We start from the raw sequence: 18,096 nt of genomic DNA, 5'->3' as shown, positions 1-18,096 counted from the left end.
TTGGGGATAAACCTTTCACTGGGCATCCGAACGGGGACTTCCACAGCCAGTGTCACAGCGAGCCCCCAGATTTAACCAGCCCAGAGACATACTGCTCAATATTTTCCATGTTTAAGACTCCCCCAACTGTAGTTGAAAAATAAATTCTAAAAAAAAAAAAAAAAAAAAAAAAAAAAGACCAGTGGGCCTACATCCTTGAAGTTTATTTATTATAAATCACTTTTTAAAAGGCAGAGGATGGGTGTTTTTTCAAGAGAATATATAATGCTATCTTTAATCCATTCAATTCTGATGAAATTATGGGAACTGTCAGTGCAGAGCTGGGAAAGAGTGAAGTAATGTGAACAGAAATAAGCCTGGAGGTGTCAGAAGTACTGCTAGGTAGTAGCTCCTGCAGCTGCCAGAAGGCATCTTTGGAAATCAGCCTTAAAAGTGCCTCATTCTATTATTAAGAACTTTCTTGCCCCTGGTCTTTCCCCCTTCTCTTCATCCACTTTGCATATTCCATTTTCCATGTTTAAATAAAAAAAAGTCGATGTAAATGTCTTTTAAATTGACACTATCACAAGACATTGAGGTCCCTATGAATAAGTTACTGCACTCTGACATTTGGAAGTCATCAAATGAGACAGTATAATGTCAGCTTGATATTTTTCACACTATGAAAATACCAGCTTCGTGTCAAAGATCTAAATTCCATCTTAACGTAATAAATTTTTTTGTATTCACAGACTAGTGAAAATGCTAAATATTTAAATTTGAAATGAACTTCTACAGTTACAACCTGGCCTTCATATTCCATTATTATTAAATTGGAAGTCAAGATCTGTTTTCTCTCTTTTTCAGTTCTTCAAACACTGTAGTGTTTGATAGAATAACATTAACCATATTCATCTCTCTAAATGGATGCTTTCCCATCAACACATGGCAAATAAAGTTCAAAAAATACCTTGCTCTTGAAAGTCAGTCTATATTAAAACAGCCCTGGCATCCTATTATAAATCAATACAGCGATGATACCAGTATTTTCTACCTTACCTGACAAAGAAAACAGAATGCAACCTTTCATACCTACGTAAGATTAGTCTTCTGAAAGTTATTTCCAAAAGTACTAGTATCCTTTGCTTCCTGCTCACTGTAATTATGACCCCAATCAGTTGGGTGTTACATCAACAGTTACTAGTGGTAATATATAATAAATATATATATTACATAAAAGTGCGTGTTTAGACCCATTTTCACCTAACCTGAGTGGTGATTACCAGAGGAGGAGCAGACGGACATTTCAAAAAGGTGTCCAGTCGGGATGCCGCCCGACGTGCGTCTCCCTGCCGGCCAGCCTGCTGCCCGGCTGCTGCGGCTCTCCTAGGAGCCCGTGTCTGGGGGGCAGCACGAGGCCACTCGGAACAGCCCAGGAATCGCTTCAGTTCCTCTTTTAGGGGTCAAGGAACAGAGTAACGAGGAGCCGGTAACTACAGTGCAGGGTGAGGGCTAAGCTGCTGCTGCTGCTGCTGCTGGGAAGGGGGGAGCCAAGGAGCAACTTCTCTGCAAAGAATCCGTTTGATCAGGCCCAGTTTTCCTGCCCACTCCTTACAGCACCGCAGAGTTTCACCCGAAATAGAGGCTGCTGCTTCAGAGGTACAGATGCTCTGGGAAAGTGATGCACCTCCGGGTACAAACTAAAAACTGAAAACTAGCAATGTTGTGTTTTCTTAAACATGTAACTGAAGATACGAGCAGGTAGAGAGAGCTCTGATACTGAAGACATAAGCATAGCTAGCACTCTACGTCGTATATTCAATCCTCCAAATATTAAGACCAGCTTCCATGTCAAATATATCTACTTGTAGAACCTTGCCACGTGGAGTCTCCTCCAGGCGTATGGAAAGGGAGACAAAGGACTCAGGTGCCTATTAATTCAGTAAGCATTTGAGGGCAGTATAATTAAAGGAATAGCATGTTTGCAAGAAGCATTCCTTCCAATCACATTAGTGAAAGTCCAGAATTCAGGTAGGGCTTCTTAATACACTAGTCCTTTCATTTTCAGCTGCTGTCTGAACTACAGTAATGTTAGTACCTATCTTTCCATCTCTTGAAGTTTGGCACATCAGCTGTGAGTCTGTAACTTTGCTTCAGTTTCTCCATTTCAGCTTATGTTCTAGCAGCAGGATGGCAGACTGGGACCTCTGTGCCACAAATAAGGCTGCATTGCTCCGTTTTCATACTCCCTTGTGCCTCACATTCTGGGACATGGAGCATTTCTAGGATTTTGTAGGGTTTCTTCCAATCCATCATCTACCGATTCTCAGAACCACCTGCAAGAAGCAGCTACTCATAAAATTCCTTTTCTGAAAACTATTGAGGGCCTCCACCAAAAGAGGAACTGTTGTATATCTATAAAATCAAAAGATTATTCCTCTGTTTTGACAGAAGAATAAATAAAAATGGAAAGCATAAACTGAGATTATTTATGATCATTTTAAGTGCACTAAAAGATCCTCTGCCACTCTCCTTTTGAGGCTAAAACAATACTCATCATGGTATTGTAGACTTTGAACCATTTTTACAGAGCACAGGAAAGTCCTGATGGTAAATGCATGATGTAAATGTTAAATAGCATGTTGTCTGATTTCACATTAAACTAATACAACTCTTTCACTTCATAATTCACAAATGGTAACATTTTTGCAATAAAAATAACAACAATCAACAGTGAACACAAGTATTTTCTTATCAGCAATAGTCTCACTCTTCTACAGCAAAGTAGAGCAGAAATTCTTGGGCTTAGCTGAAAAATTCTTGTAGAGATTGATGCTAGAACTGCTATATATATTGAAAGGGAAGAACAAAGTTGCTCAAAAAAAAAAAAAAAAAAAAGTTACAAAAGAGACACCTTTCCGCACTGTAAACTGCCAGCTAATGCTGTGCCAGGGCAAAATGACATAGGATGACACAACATCCCAAGAACTGCAGGCATCCCAGAAGGACAAGCTGCGAATTACATCCCAGTTACGGGGACTTAACACACTAGATCTAACAGGAAATAAGTGGCGAGAGCAGAGAGCCAGGCCAAGTGGGAGGGCATCACAGGCACGGATCCCTGCAGGATGTGTTCAGCGTCTCCTAGATAGGCAGCACGGCGGTTAGCGTGTACCCTAACTGCAGGGCAGTCACTAGCTGCCGAAGGGATGCAATGGCAAAAGGCCAAAGCAGTATCCCAGTGCAGACTGGCCTCATTCTCTGGGTAACACAGCTTGGTATTGCTCTAGACTACAGGTGTATGACCTAAGACCTGACTGCAGCTGGAGCATTATGCCGGAGTCCTTTCCTCTCTGCTATGTAACAGTCACCTACACAGTTGTTTCTGTGCACCACAATATCCTTTAAGTATTTGTCTCCACCTGCAGACCAGAACAGCTCTGTTTTAACCACAAGAAACAAGCACAATACATCAAGCAGGGCACCATAAAGCAGAACACCAGTGAACTTTAGATATCTAGATACAAACCTGACTTAAAAAGCAGCCCTGTTTTTATGACTGGGACTATACTTTTCCATTTGCACGTGCACAAAGTTAACCCAGTTCGCACTTTTGTTTCAGAAAGACTGGGACCAGGAACTTGATATTGTTTCAAAATTCCCTCAAAGAGCCTGATCACTTTTTGAGGTTCATGAACTTTACATACCTTATAGTTTGGTCATTAAAACATCATCCTGAAGGGAGAGAAATAAGAGTTTAAATCACTGTTTTCAGAGTTTTACATTAGAATTCTAATTACAAGAAAACTTGCTTTTATCTTTCCTTAAATACTACTACTTCTAGAATTAAATTATTAATCCAAAGATTATCTTAATTTGTTTTCCTTGCATTCCTCTCTCCAAACGTTAGGCTAGACTCAGGATGAAGATACTTATTGTCATATGCTTTTATTCTGAGATCTGCTGTATCCACAGGTATCAAAAGTATCTGGCCACCACTACAGTCATCCCTGTTCTCAGATTCTGTCTTCATACGTTTAGGTGAGTAATACATACTCAAAGATGAGATAAATCGTAACACACTACAAAAATATTCTCATGTGACACATTTAAGAGCTCATAATAAAGCTAGAAATACAATCACCAAAGTTACGAAAAGTATATTTATTTGATTCTCCTTTTTTTGAATGATGAAGTATCACATTTCATTAACAGTGGCACTGAGAAGAGCAGTTTTGAACTTACATAAGATGGAACATAACAGAGGGCAATAAATTCATGAAGTGGCACATGACATCTTTTATCAGATTTAGCAGTAACCACAATTTCCATAATGCACTAAACTTCAAGCTGCTTCTGAAATAAGTCAAGAAAACTATTATTTTGAAATGTCTGAGGCACTCCTTTCTTAGATGTACCTTTTCCATATTTAGCTGTGAGAAATACAGAACCACAATTCTGTGTATATCAAGTTACCTAAATACACACATAAAACGGGGAGGGAAAAAAAATATAATAAAAAAAAAAAGCAGTGTCCCCCTCTCAGTCTTGACCATTAGGTCAAGAGGAGTAGCTCAGTAGAACCAGTCCTCTCAGAAGCTACAGAGAGGGGTAGCTCTTTCATAATCAAGTATAATTCTTAATATAAGCTCACACACTTCTCATATATCAACTACACATTAATAACTTAGATGGAGATTTTTATTTGCTCTAAATTATTTTTAACTTCGAAATATATGAAGCATTCTGAAAAATGGCAAAAAGGGACGGGGAAAGTGGAGAGGCATAATTGTGCACTCTTTTCTGAGGATTCTGGACTTTTGAGTAAGATTTATTCCTACCTGGGCCAGGACAGTTGCCTCTGAAGTGGGAACCATTTATCTCTATTAGTACCTTAAAAAATGGAAGCTTCCCTGGATCATTTTTTACTAAACAAGATGAGTTACTTGACTGCAACATTGTTCTCCCCCTCCCACCTCAAACAGCTTCTAATGTCATTTAAATATAACCACTTGCATAAAATTAATGTGTAGCTGGTTTACAGTTAAGGTTTTGAAGTTTGATGAAAAAATTCCCACTTGACAGGCTACAATGTAATATTCAGCTATTCCTTCCAGTCCAAAGTGTTTTGCATAGGGGACTCAACTCTCAAGAGTAATGTATGCTGAAAGGGAGGAATAATTTAAATTTAGGGCTATGTAGCATCAGAAATTTACCCAAGACATGCAAATTTAAAGCTATCACAGTAGAATATTAAAAAAAAAGTTAGTTTCCCCTATTAAGCACAATACTGCTCAAATCTTTAAGTCACACAGTAAAAGCATGTGTTATTCTTAGAAATAAGATTGATTTGAGCAGTTTCTAGGTACTTCAGATACCCCTTCAGCCAAGTATGCATTCAGACCAGAATTAAACCTTATATAAAGAAACTTTCATGCAACACACAAGTTTTTTGCATGTTAGTTTCACTAACATACTGCAGGTGTTTTTCAGATGTAACAAAAAATTGCACAAGGGTGTACGTATACATAGTAATACATACGTCTATATAGTGATTATAGTAAGAAACACTATAGATGTGTATGTAACTTAGCTAAAGGGGTATCCGAAGTACCTAGGATACTGCATTTACTTAAAAAGAGTAAATTTGACTGTTTTTTTCTGAGGAAGCCTGTATTTGAACAGGTAAAGTGCTGATGTAAAAACAAGTATGTAGATTTATATAGTTAATAAAACATGCAGTTTTTAACAATCTAAAACTTTATCTTTTACTCATCATCCAAATACCCAAGCACTGTAACCATGTGAAAGCATTTATGAGATCTCCACTTTTTACTGTTTTATGAAATAATACCAAATACAATTCCAGTCAGGATCAGAAACTCCATGTATTTGGTGCAGCGCTGGAGTCATTTAATGACAGAAGGCAAGCTACTGTCACAAAATAAATTTGTGACAAAATAAGAGATTTTACAGTTAAGAAAATTAAGATACATGTTTTTGCTACTGTAACTTTATTATTTAATTCAAAACACCATAAAGCATCGCTGTGTTCAACAACACAATTCCCCCTCCTCCCTTCTGACCCCCAAAGAACAGTGGTGATAATGCAAATAATCACAGTTGCAGTGAACTTTTGTTAAAGTTTCAGTGTCCATGAATCCTCAGTTCAAGAGAGAAATATTCTACTTTTTGACTACACTCAACTGGGATAGTTATGACGTCCACCGCCACCAAGCTACCTTCATTCTGTCCCATACAGCCGAGAAAGAATCAAATGCAGGGCGAACATCCAAGATAGTGAACTGGTAGTTCTTATCAACTGCTCCACCGTCATAATAATCAATAACGTATCGGACTTCTTTTCCACATCGGTCAACAATCCAATCATGTCTGTCAAAAGGAAGCTCATATCTGAAAAGACACATAGCAGACATTGTAGTTAGTTTAATGGATATTACAAATCTGGGAGAGGAAGCGGAACTCATATTCTAAGAAGATGTATTTATCCAGATGCTGTCATAAGAATACCACCAGTACTTAGATCCTCTGATAATTATAACTTGCAATTCCATTTCTAAAACATCTTAAAATTACTTCTACACTACACTTTCAGATACATGCCTTCTTCCTCCTCCCCTCTCACTAAAAGTCCTTCTTTCCTGCCCACATACCCCATCCATGAACGTATTCTGGCTCTTGGTGAATACTCCTTTGCTTTGCCTCCGAATCGCATCAGTGTTGGTCCACATGGACACTCCCTAAACACACAATTAAAAAAAGAGAAAATATTTTTTTAACTTCTAAGACAAAGTTTTGCTCTGCTGTTTAAACCCTTGTAGTAATTTTGTTTTAATAATAGAGAAACTGATCAGGAGAAACAGCAATAGTAAAATATATATATATATATACACACACATACATACATATATATATATATATATATATATATATATATGTATATATACACGGGGGGCAGGTTTAGTTCAGTTGGTTAGAGCGTGGTGCTGCTAATGCCAAGGTTGCGGGTTCAATTCCCGTATGGGCTATGCTGAGGGTTGGACTAGATGATCTCCAGAGGTCCCTTCCAACCTTACCATTCTATGATTGTATGATTTTATATATATATATATATGTATGTATATATATATGTATATATAAAAATTACAAGGGATCTAAACTAGCTGTTTTTAAAAGATTTTGGAGTACTAGTTTCTGACAACACTTACTACTAGTAAGGTGCCTTTGATATGCTCTGCGCCATTGGTCTAATATCAGCAGAGCAGATCTCAGCAAATCTAACCCACCAGTTTAATGGATTAAAGAACAGAAAACCATTATAGAACAGAAAACCCTAATCCAAGCTATTGTGTAACTAAGGTCATGGAATTTCAGAGAACAATTTCTACATACATGCAGTGTATTAATTAATCTGTCTCTTCTAGGAACAGGCACTATGCTGACCTAAAAGAGTTTGTCCTATGCCAGTCACTTTTAATCTGTAAATTTACATCTTATATCCATTTCACAACATTAAGAATTTTAATTTAATCATTCATCATTCTCAGATAAATATAGTAAGAAGTCAACTTCTCCGATCCACATTATGTACACCACCAAAATGCTGATCAGTTTTGTCAACATAATAATTATTTAGTTCTAGTCAAGTTCTGGACAATCTTTCTTACTTCCTCCACATTAATCAAAATGCACAATGCTACACCACTTTGTGGTGTACAGGCACCTGGATACTCCAGGAAAAATAAAAAGACATTCTACTTTCAAATAATAACAGAAGTAAGAGCTAAAACAGAAGATTTGCTTTTCATTTCATATTTACTTACATAATATGAAGAGCTTCCCATTTCAAAATTTCCTTCCAAGCTTGCTCATTATTCTGATTGTGAATCTTAATGATGTTGGTCATATCTTCACTTGTTATGTCATCATCTTTCCACCTCCATCTAAAAAATAAGAATATGAGAACAATTTACAAGTATTACTGCATAACCATTCCACCTTTCTCAATTAATCTGGTAAGTTTTTCAATTAAGAGATTTAAGGACTTACACAAAGCTACAAAGCAAGACTGGTAACTTCTAGCTCTTCTGCTTAATTATCTTGAAAGTTACTTAATTTTCAGTGCACATATGCAGTTATCAAAGTTATCATTGTACAGATCCACAAATTCTAGTTTGCTAAATTAACAGTTTCAGCTAGCTCAGAAAGTATCACAAAGTGCAAACAATGCACTTGTGGCAAACAAGTCTATAGCATGGACACTCAACATAAAAACACTCGGAAAAAAATCCCACTTGCATTCTTAATACACAGAAGTCCCTGTATTTACTATATTGCACTTACACTTAGAAACACCTTCCATCTCTCAGACCCTGCGCTATGGCTCTACATGTGCTTACTTCTGAACACGCATAAAGTTGAACACACATGCTTACATTTAAGTTTATAGGAGTTTACAGAATCAAAATGTAGGCGTTCAACATAGACTGTTTATGACATAATGTTTTAACTATAATATTGACATGTAGTACAATGAATTACTATTGTTTCAATAGTAACTGCCATTAACGTAGATCTATTTAACCATGACAAGCAACTAAACATGAAAGAATGAAGGAGCAGCAGCACAGAAGAATTTCTTTAGGCTACAGGAGACATTTAATATTTGTTAGATCTTACCCCTGCTAGATTTCTCTAAACACAAAGAATGCCCATTTGCCAAATCATTTTAGTTTTCGCTCTTTTAGCAAGTCAGTGTAGATGTTCTTGCAATAATAGAACTTTTAGTACCATTTTCAGAGAATTAGCATAAAGCCAACTGCATTTCAAAGCTGGCAGCCATACTAACTTTGCCTAGACTATGTACTGACTTAAGAGCATTTATTTAATACTTTTAAGATTTTTTTTTATTTAGTAGCAGTTATCTTTCAGATCAGCTTATTATTTTTGTTTTGAAAAACAGGGTTTGTTTTAAGTGAAATTTAACCACTTACTTTGTAGAGTCCACAACTCTTAAACAATATCAATGAATAATAGCTATTGATATATTACTTCATAAATTTCAAGCTTACATACACGCCATCTGATAATTACAGTTTATTTACCCTTTTCTTAGCATAGCATTCCAAAACATTTGCTCTGAAGGATAGACCCATTTCTTGTCAGAATGTGCTCTAGGAATGGAAGATTCTTCTCTAACAGTTGACAGTGGAAATGGCTGATCTGGGGATGGAAGCTGATTTGGAGGTGGCATCTAGAAAATAAAGATAATCATCTCAATAGCAAAAAAAACCCCTTACAGTAAGAAATTTTTTAATGTTGCAGTATTTGCGAAAAATCAAAATAATTAATCTGCTGAGACAAAGGTCAAGAATGCCAGCCTTCAGAGAAGTCCACTTATATTCTCTGTTGTATTCAAGCTCTTTGCACAAATTTGTCATCTGAAGACTGAAATATACCTTGTTGCTAAACCTCAGCTTTCAAATCAGCATTACACTTCTTTATAAACCAGAGGAAGCCCTGGAGAGACCTGTACAAGAACCTACCCATACAACCATTACACAGTATCTAGAAACAAGTAGTATAAAAACCCATGCATACAACTAGCACATAGAAATAAACAGCAAAAGATATTTATGAACTAGCATCAAAGAAACAGAACTCTGACAAAGGCATTAAGTAAGACCTAATATTTTTTATACATGTATTTGCATACAAAAGCAAAAAAATCAGAGTTAAAATGGAACAATAACATTAATTGCCAGAGTTTCCACTTCAGACAGTATCACTAATAACAGTTACACTAATTACATTATGGCAGTATTTCAGGAGGAAACAAGTCTGAAAAGATATCTGAATGAAGTCAAAGTTACCATATTGCTAGGATCTATGTCATCTTCCACTTGAGATGCCCCAGACTTCACTGGACGTGCTACATATTCATATGCTCTTTCTTGATGTGCAGGAATACTGTTTTCATTCTCAGCACTATGATCAGGAGTCTTCATGTGCATTGGACAACCTGTAATATAGAAAAAAAACAGTATATGTATCATTACAAAATGAAACCTACAATATGTGACAGGAGTTGGGAAACAAGAGTTCATTGAATGCTAATACAAATACAAACAGGTACTCACTTGTCCTCATCTGGGCAACAAGCTTCCATGATCATTGTTTTTTCCATTTTAGAACCAGCACCATAGTAACATCTGAGCTTCTTACGCAGTCCTTTGAACACTCATTCCAGCACTGTGCTGGCCCACCCAGTTGTTTGCAGCTAAGATTTTCGCAGCAGTATTAACCCGGCATGTGTTAATCCTATGAGCAAAAGAGCTGCTGATGTCCTCCCTCCCCAGCTGGCCATCTCATGCCACCCCTTTTCCTTTTTCCTAGTGACAGGCATCTGCTCCCAGTTACCACCTTCATAAGGGCCTCTGCACCTCACTGACACTTTACAGGTCTACCACGCGATGGGAACTATCTGCAGGACCCCTGCTAAACGTGACAAGCTGGAGGGACGCACAGGTTGCACCCTATAGCAAGTACCTGCTGTCTCTACAGACCAAAGACCAAACAGCCTGCGTGCTGCTCTGGTGAGCGGCAAACTCCTCTGTGAGTCACTTGGAGGCTATTTTGGTGAAGGGCAAAATCTACGTATTTATTAGAAAAACTATTTTTCTTCTCTCCCCAGTATTTTTTTAATCGGTTTTCCATGTTAAGAGTTGTTTTTTACTGAAGTTTCAAGAGTGATTACCATTCATGTTTTCCTGATGCATAGGACACGCTGAAGGTGGAGACGCCATTGAGTGTTGTTGAGATGCATTTGGCGACTGCACAGCAACAGCCGGGGAGGATGCGGACAGACCCATAGCTTCGGCTAACTCGGCCTTTTTAGATCAAGCTTCTGAAGAAAAAGCAAACACCTGTAACACAGAGCCACGCGGATCATTTATTAAGGCGAAGACAATTACGGGTACACTGCTCCATCGCAGGTTCTTAAAAAACGAGCTCCAGCAGCACGGGGCGGTTTAGGTAAGGAGCTCACAACCGAGTACAAGTCCGCAGCCCGAACCGCTACCGGGACGGGCAAGGGGCACCCGCGCCCGCCGGCTCCTCCCGGCGGCGGCGGCCCCCGCAATGGCGCCGCTGACCCGCCGCGCCCGGACCAATGCGGCGCGGCCTCCGCGGCACGTGACCCAACACGCCGTGAGGCGGCGCGCGAGGGCATCGCGCCGTTATAATCCCGTCAGCCGCCGGCCCGCCCCCCGGGCCCGCTGCCGCGGGCAAGGTCAGGCCCGCCAGCGCCCGCCGCGGCCCCGCCGCAGCGCCCGCCGCAGCGCCCGCGCCGCGCCCAGCGCCGCCTCCCGCCGCCGCTCCGCGCGCCCCCGACAGCCGCGGCTCCTCACCCCGGCGCGGCCCGCTCCTCTCGGCGCGGCCGCCGCCCGCCGCCACGCGCCGCGCCCGCTCCGCCCCGCCCCGCGCGTGCGCCCGCCGCCGGGGGGGGGTGTGGAGGGGGGGGCGGGGCGGCGGTGAGGCGGGGGCAGGCGGCGGTGAGGCGGCGGTGAGGCGGCCGGGGCGGGGGGGTTCAAAAAAGAGCTAGTCGGGAAGAGTAATCACAGGTCTGCGCGATTCCCTGAAGAACCTCGTCTTATTTCCGTGACAGCAGAGGCCGTTTAAATAAATCCAGTCTGGAACGGCCGTGCTTATTCACGTTTACCAACAGCAGGCAGTTAAATGGTTGGGCTAATGGGCGATGTATGACATGGATTAAATACATAAAGTATTAATACCACTGCAGTTGGCGATTCAGAGCAGGGAGCTTGTTTTGCATCAGAGCATGGAAGGCTGTTCTCATCCTATCCCTTCCCGACTCTGACCGGTGATAAAATCTCAGTATCCGGAGTAAGGGAGGCGAGTGCCATCCCCACAGGGCGATTCTAGTGCCCACCCCACAAAGCAGACCCAACAGGTTGTCAGATGCAAAAGGGGAGGCAGAATGAGACCTAAGACAGACATTTTCGTATATTGAAATCATAGATCATCAAAACCCCTAATTATTTGTTGGAACCTTCTATTTCATTGACACAACAGGGAAAAAAAAAGATCAGTAAAAAGGAATTACAGCTCTAAATGGTGCAGTTAATGTATTAACTCAGGATGTGGAAAATCCCCATTAAAATCCAGAAGAGGGGTCTCTTGCATCCTATGTAGGCATTTTTGTGTAAAATGAGACACGAGTGAACCTCTCCCATTTCCTCTGAAAATTTTCGAAAAGATTCAGAATAAAAAGATAAGTCTTTTATACATTCTTCTCAATTAAAAGTAGCTTTTAAGAGCATGCTCACATAGCATCTTTTCAGAATATGGTATCTTTTCTATTAAGTAGGATAGTGCCATGATTCAGTGTGAACACAAAACTAAACTACAAATATAAAGCAAAATCAAGTATCAGTCCTTCTAATGTTTGCCACTTTAGAGTCTTTATTCTGTAAGAGGAAATGGCTCCCTACCTGGCTTTCTGTATACAGGAATTACGAGCACAGCTTATTGAAAACTTAGAACATTTTATCAGTAATTTAGTTTCTGTATGCCTTTGAAAACATTATGACTAGCTCTATCACAGCCCAAGTTTTATGGCATAATTTGGCCTTGCCCAAATCTCTTAAGTCTGCATGCACGGTAAGAGCTGTGTAAGCAGCACTAATCAAGATACAAACAGTTTGGTCTCCGCTTACTGCATTTTACAAAGCAGCTTAGTAATGAGAGCCTCTTGTAGACGAAGTGACGTGTCCACTTTCAAATATTTTATGTCAGTGGCAGAAAGGTAAAACGTGTTTTACCGTAAAACCTTTCTGGTGTTCTCAGAGAGGGAACTGGTTCTGCAGCTCTCCGTCGAAGCGTGTGCCTTACGTTGCTGACATCAGTACGCTGCCTCCCACCGGTTTCCACCATCACACTTAGTCAGGAGCAGCAATTGCACAGCATAGCTACTGCTTATTAGGCATCAAATAGCTCTCACCCTTCATAACATAAGCCAAACAAATACTTTTTGCCCTAATGTAAAGCATTTCAGAGACCGCCAAGGTCACAATTCAAATGAAGCACTCAATACTAAGCATGTTAGACTGTGAGCTCCCCTTTCGAAAAGCAGAGCGAGACCAGAATGTACTCACCATGATAGCCCATAATCTAAAACCCCTGCAGATAGCCACTGTGAAGAACAAGATTTAAAAAAGAAAAGCCAACAAAAGACCCTAATGCAGAGTTATCACACCAATACAAATGCAGAAAAAAGAAAATTTTCAGCAGGAGCAGGAGAGATGACAAGAGAATAAACAAACAAAGTAAAAGTCACGAGACAAAGTGAATGGCAGCTTTGCACCAAAACACAACAGAGAGGAAGTGGATATACAGAATACTTTTTATATCCTACATCTTAGAGAGAGGTGTTTCTCACGCTTTGTAAGATTTGCTGAATGTCAGGTTAAGAATGGCTCACTGAAAGGAATCCTTTGTTCCCAACTGTGTTTAGTCCTTCCTTTCTACCATTCAGTATTAAAAGCTGTCCAGTGCCAATATTAAAGCCTCCCACCAAGCCATCATTGTCCTTTCTCAAGCACGTGGAAGTCTGACCTATATAGCATCTGACCCCAAATAACATTTCCAGGCATTCCTAGTCTGAGTCACTTCCAAATGGATTAACTAGTTAACAAGTAGTTTTCTATACTAAAATTGTAAAATTAGAACTCAAAGAATATCATTTACAATTCCAACTAAATTCCTCTTAAAAGCTAAGAGAGGAAAAAAAATGAAATCACTACAGTGCTTTGTATTTTCTTCTAGTAATTTAATAGCACAAAATAAAGCTCAAAGACACATGAACATTTCCTGGGTTTGCAAGTCAGCCTACTGCTCAATTAATTGGTTCCAGGTATATGTTCTCCACATATGCAGAATCTAGGAATTGCCATATTAAGGAACTGCCTATCTTGGTATTCAGTAAAGGACTCTGTAACATATTATATATACAATACACCAATGACAGTAACTCTTCTTCCCCAGGCCCTGCAAACGAAAGTTCGGCAAACAAAGGTCCAGAACATGTGGTATTATTATAAAGTGTAGTATCATTATACTATCCTGTATAAAGTGATTTTTTTCCTCAATACCCAACCTAAATTGTAGTTTAGGTCACATTTGTGGCCCAGGCAGTGTTCAAGGCAGAATTCAGCCACTGAAAGTCTTGCCATTTGGCTCAATCCTCATACTCCCTCCCCACCTTGATTCAACACACAGTTTGAAGATGCTGAGTTCACAGACACTCAGCTCATATAGTAAGTTCTTCTTTCATGATGTATTTATTTTAATAGTAAAAAGGAAGAAAAATACACAAAATAAGAAACTGTGTTCTTTTCTTTTATTAGGAAGTACCAATACCTTGCATACAACATGCAATTTATTGCTTAATGACATTATTGCATATATATTAAAAAAAAAGGCAATATAACTTTATGCAAACTGCTAAACTGTTCAAACAAAATATAGAAATGTTCTTTATCATCAATGAAATGCAAATGAATTGTTCAGAAAAATATAATAAAAAGTAAATTGATACCCATAATATTTAATCATTCACCTTACTACAACTGATTACTTTTATAACCGATCTGCAGAATTATTATATTGCATTTTTAAGTTCTTGTACAATTATAAGGATTGGCTACGACACTTAGACCACACTACTCTCTGAATTTAGTAATGTGACACTGATATTTTGTGACAGTATTAGAGTTTTAACTTTACTGCAAACCAGATTGTCATGATTTATCAGAAGTCAGTGTAGCAGAATTTACAGTTTTCATCCTCACTCTGCACATAAGATAATTTTACAACATTTATCAAGTTTGGCTTTAGACAGAAGATTATAAACATTTTTAGAATTTCATGAACCTTTACTTTTATCTAAATTGTAAATCATTTTTTCCAACTTTATAATTTGTTTTTCTATCAGGTTAAATTGTTTACAAGTTAAATTATTCTACATATATATGTAGATATTAAAGAAAACAGTGCATTACATGTATACTAGAAACAAATCCAGGATATTTGGAAATGTGCATACTAAGCATGCAAATTACATGCCAGAGCTCATTATTAGCGCTTTTCTTCCTTTTCCCCTATTATATGATGGATTTGTCTTGTGAAACTGGAATAGGGTTACAATAAAAATAATATATCCCATATTGCATTCAAAAATTTTATGTTTATATTGGAGCTTAGTATTAATATGTAAATGTTGCTTTCAAACCTAGTAAAATTTAAAAAATACCAAGATTTAAATCTTAGATAATTTACATGCAACATCTTCCTTGGGAGTATAAATTCTCATATACATAAATATCTGTAAGCTGCTAAAAGCATGTCCAGTCCACAAGACAACTTTTGACATCCCATACATAGATTAAAAATAAATATCTGCTACAGAATATTTTATTTCTTTTTATAATTTAAATTTCAATGACCAGAATGTTATAAATAGCACACAATTATTATATGGTTGACACTAAGACATGCTGAACTCTTTTAGTCTAGTTGTAGTGTAAAGGAAATGTCTTCAAGAGAGTGAATTAGAAAATTATTGTACATAATTATGATCAGATGTCCTCCGAGTGCAAGACACTACATAATGATCTCAGAAGATCTTTTGACAAAAATTTATTTCAAAAAAATCCAGTTTGCTCTTCATAGCTACCTTCCATTCTGTATTCAACTATAAAGTGCTTGGCTGTTATAAATAGAGCAAAAATGTCAGAGTAAGGAGGTAGCTAGTAGAGATTTGCAATGGATAAGAAACCTTAGCATGTGTTACCACCTAAAACTATCCCAGAGCTCTAAACAGCCCAAGCAGCACATCACTCATCTTCTCTCCTGTAAAAAGACCTTGCAAGTTGCTTTCAGAAAATCTTAAGACCTTCACCTGTTCCACGAAGAGATTTGCCTGGGGTTGGATTAATGTTAAAGTTTGTAAATATTGATCACTATTTTGATTTGACTGGTATCAGGATCTGAGCTATGAAGTGCTGTTCTCTTTCCAGCTGTTAGATATATTTCACAGAGAGAGATACTCCATCAGGAACAAATCCTTCCTTGTGAAATCCCTTTTAGCCAGTTAATGAAGATGTGGAAAATATGAAAAGGGGTGTCTGTATGTCTCAAACTCTTCTACACTTTTTACTTTTCATCTGAAAATTCTAGCTCCTTTCTATTTATCTTACTGATGCCTTTTCCCAGGACTGAACACTGCAACAGATCCTAAGTTGGAGCTATTTTCAAGCAGCCCTTTATATTCCTCTGAATGGCTCAGCAGAAGCACCACAAAACAACTTTACAAACTTCTCTGTTAATGATCTTGCATGGAAAGCTTGTATTTACGTGTACTGATACACACACAAGTCCATTAGAAAAAGTCCTCTTCAACAGCGATTAACAACTAATAATCCATTTTATGCATCTCGGAAATTTTAAAAGGAAATCAAATTTCATTTCCCAGTGGGCACAGAGATATAGAAATAGCTAATACTTTCTGCTACTTATTATTCTACTGTTGTCCCAACTACAACAGTGGGAAGAAATCTGGATTCCTATATAGCATGTTCAAGTCCTCCACCTCTCTTCTTTAAACTTGCTTGTACACATTTGCTCACTTCTGTAATTTTTTTCTCTTAGGTTATCATGAATTCTGCATTATTAGTAATCCTCTCCTCTCATTTTTAATATAAAGATAGAAGTAATTCTATTTAAGACACTAATATCTTTAATTTTTAATACATTTGAATACAAAATTTGGAATTGTTAAGAATTTATAAAGTCAGCTTGTCTCATTTTCCAGCTCATGGGATACTTTTTCAAAAATCAATATTTTTTTTTTCCTTTTAAAGTAATTAAGCTAAGAAAGTACCAAGCTCACTCAAAATAAAAAGCATTTATAGAGGTAGAGTAGGCTTCAGTTATGGAATTCTCATCATTGAATTATGTACACAGATACTTATTAAGCATCTCTGTAGTATAAGGTTTTCAACTTCATTGAAATCCATTCTAACACTCATCTAGCCAATGAGTATTTTGAAGTATATTCCCTCTCTCAAAATACTGCATTCATAAATGAATTATAAAAGCAAAACCTGACCTACCATTCCCCATAGTAGTTCTGAAGCTGATATTTATTCATTTTTTGATTAAAAGGTAAAGCCATACAAAAAGAAAACTTCATCCCTATGTATAGCCTTACTGGTACAAAAAGACCCTGCCATGATCACTGTGCTAATTTTATGTCAACTGGTACTGAAGAATATAAAAGAAAAGCAAGATATTTAAGCATTTTTACCAGATCAGCTCCTTCCATTTGATATATCCATAACAAAGGAACCTGGTGGCAGACCAAGATTCTGCTTTACACTTGAGAATGCAATTGGTAAAAATGGAGGTTTTAAACCATCAGAAAAAAAAAAAAAAAAGAATGTCTAAAGATGGTATTTATTACAGTGACCACTAATCATGCTTTTACTCTTTTGCATAAAAAGAAGCAAAGAGATAGGCTTGCAATATGAAATTTATAAATATTTTAACACAGTTTAATGAATAAAGTGCAATTGAAAAATGTGTGCCAGTGTTATCTAATTTGCTATATTATAAGCTTTTAATGGCATGCAGAAAATGCCCTTTTTCTAATGTATTCATTACATACAACTTTGCAGACTGTTCTTTACAGTCCTTGCCCAATACAGCAGTATTAATTTTTTTCCTCAGTAAGTTGTCTTCTGACATATAGTCAATAATCAGGATACAACTGTAATAATTAAAAATATCAAATCAGAAAATTAAAACTTAATGTATTGCAAAGTATTGTGATAACTCAACTAATTTTGTACAGCAATCAAAAATATTGTAAGTTCTAAAATACTTATTCCACTTTCCATTCTGTATTGTTGCCTAATTCGCACTATGCAGTTCTTATTCCAAGCTAGTTTCAACATAATTTTGTTATAACCTGACTTCTTTCTTCCCTATTATACAAAATACATCTAGAACTGAAGG

The 18,096-nt window shown here is 37.9% G+C and overlaps 1 protein-coding gene across 2 annotated transcripts; it reads right to left on the bottom strand.

Moving 5' to 3' along the window:
• Nucleotides 1–4,128: 4,128 nt before the first annotated feature.
• Nucleotides 4,129–11,478, bottom strand: LOC134143673 (holocytochrome c-type synthase). 2 transcript variants are annotated; one of them, XM_062581896.1, is made up of 7 exons: nt 11,409–11,478; nt 10,757–10,925; nt 9,873–10,021; nt 9,105–9,253; nt 7,824–7,943; nt 6,654–6,740; nt 4,129–6,393 (listed from the first exon to the last, which is right to left on the bottom strand). In XM_062581896.1, exons 2-7 carry the CDS (start codon nt 10,869–10,871, stop codon nt 6,195–6,197), a joined length of 819 nt encoding a protein of 272 aa, XP_062437880.1. In that variant the 5' UTR covers nt 10,872–10,925; nt 11,409–11,478; the 3' UTR covers nt 4,129–6,194. The 2 variants fall into 2 exon arrangements, with proteins under 2 accessions (XP_062437880.1, XP_062437881.1); XM_062581897.1 differs by having other exon boundaries at nt 10,757–10,906; nt 11,409–11,461.
• Between the last annotated feature and the right edge of the window lie 6,618 nt (nt 11,479–18,096).

Source organism: Rhea pennata, chromosome 8 (genome assembly GCF_028389875.1).
Source record: "Rhea pennata isolate bPtePen1 chromosome 8, bPtePen1.pri, whole genome shotgun sequence".
In the NCBI taxonomy this organism is placed as follows: Eukaryota; Metazoa; Chordata; class Aves; order Rheiformes; family Rheidae; genus Rhea; species Rhea pennata.
This window is presented reverse-complemented; position numbering and strand designations above follow the sequence as displayed.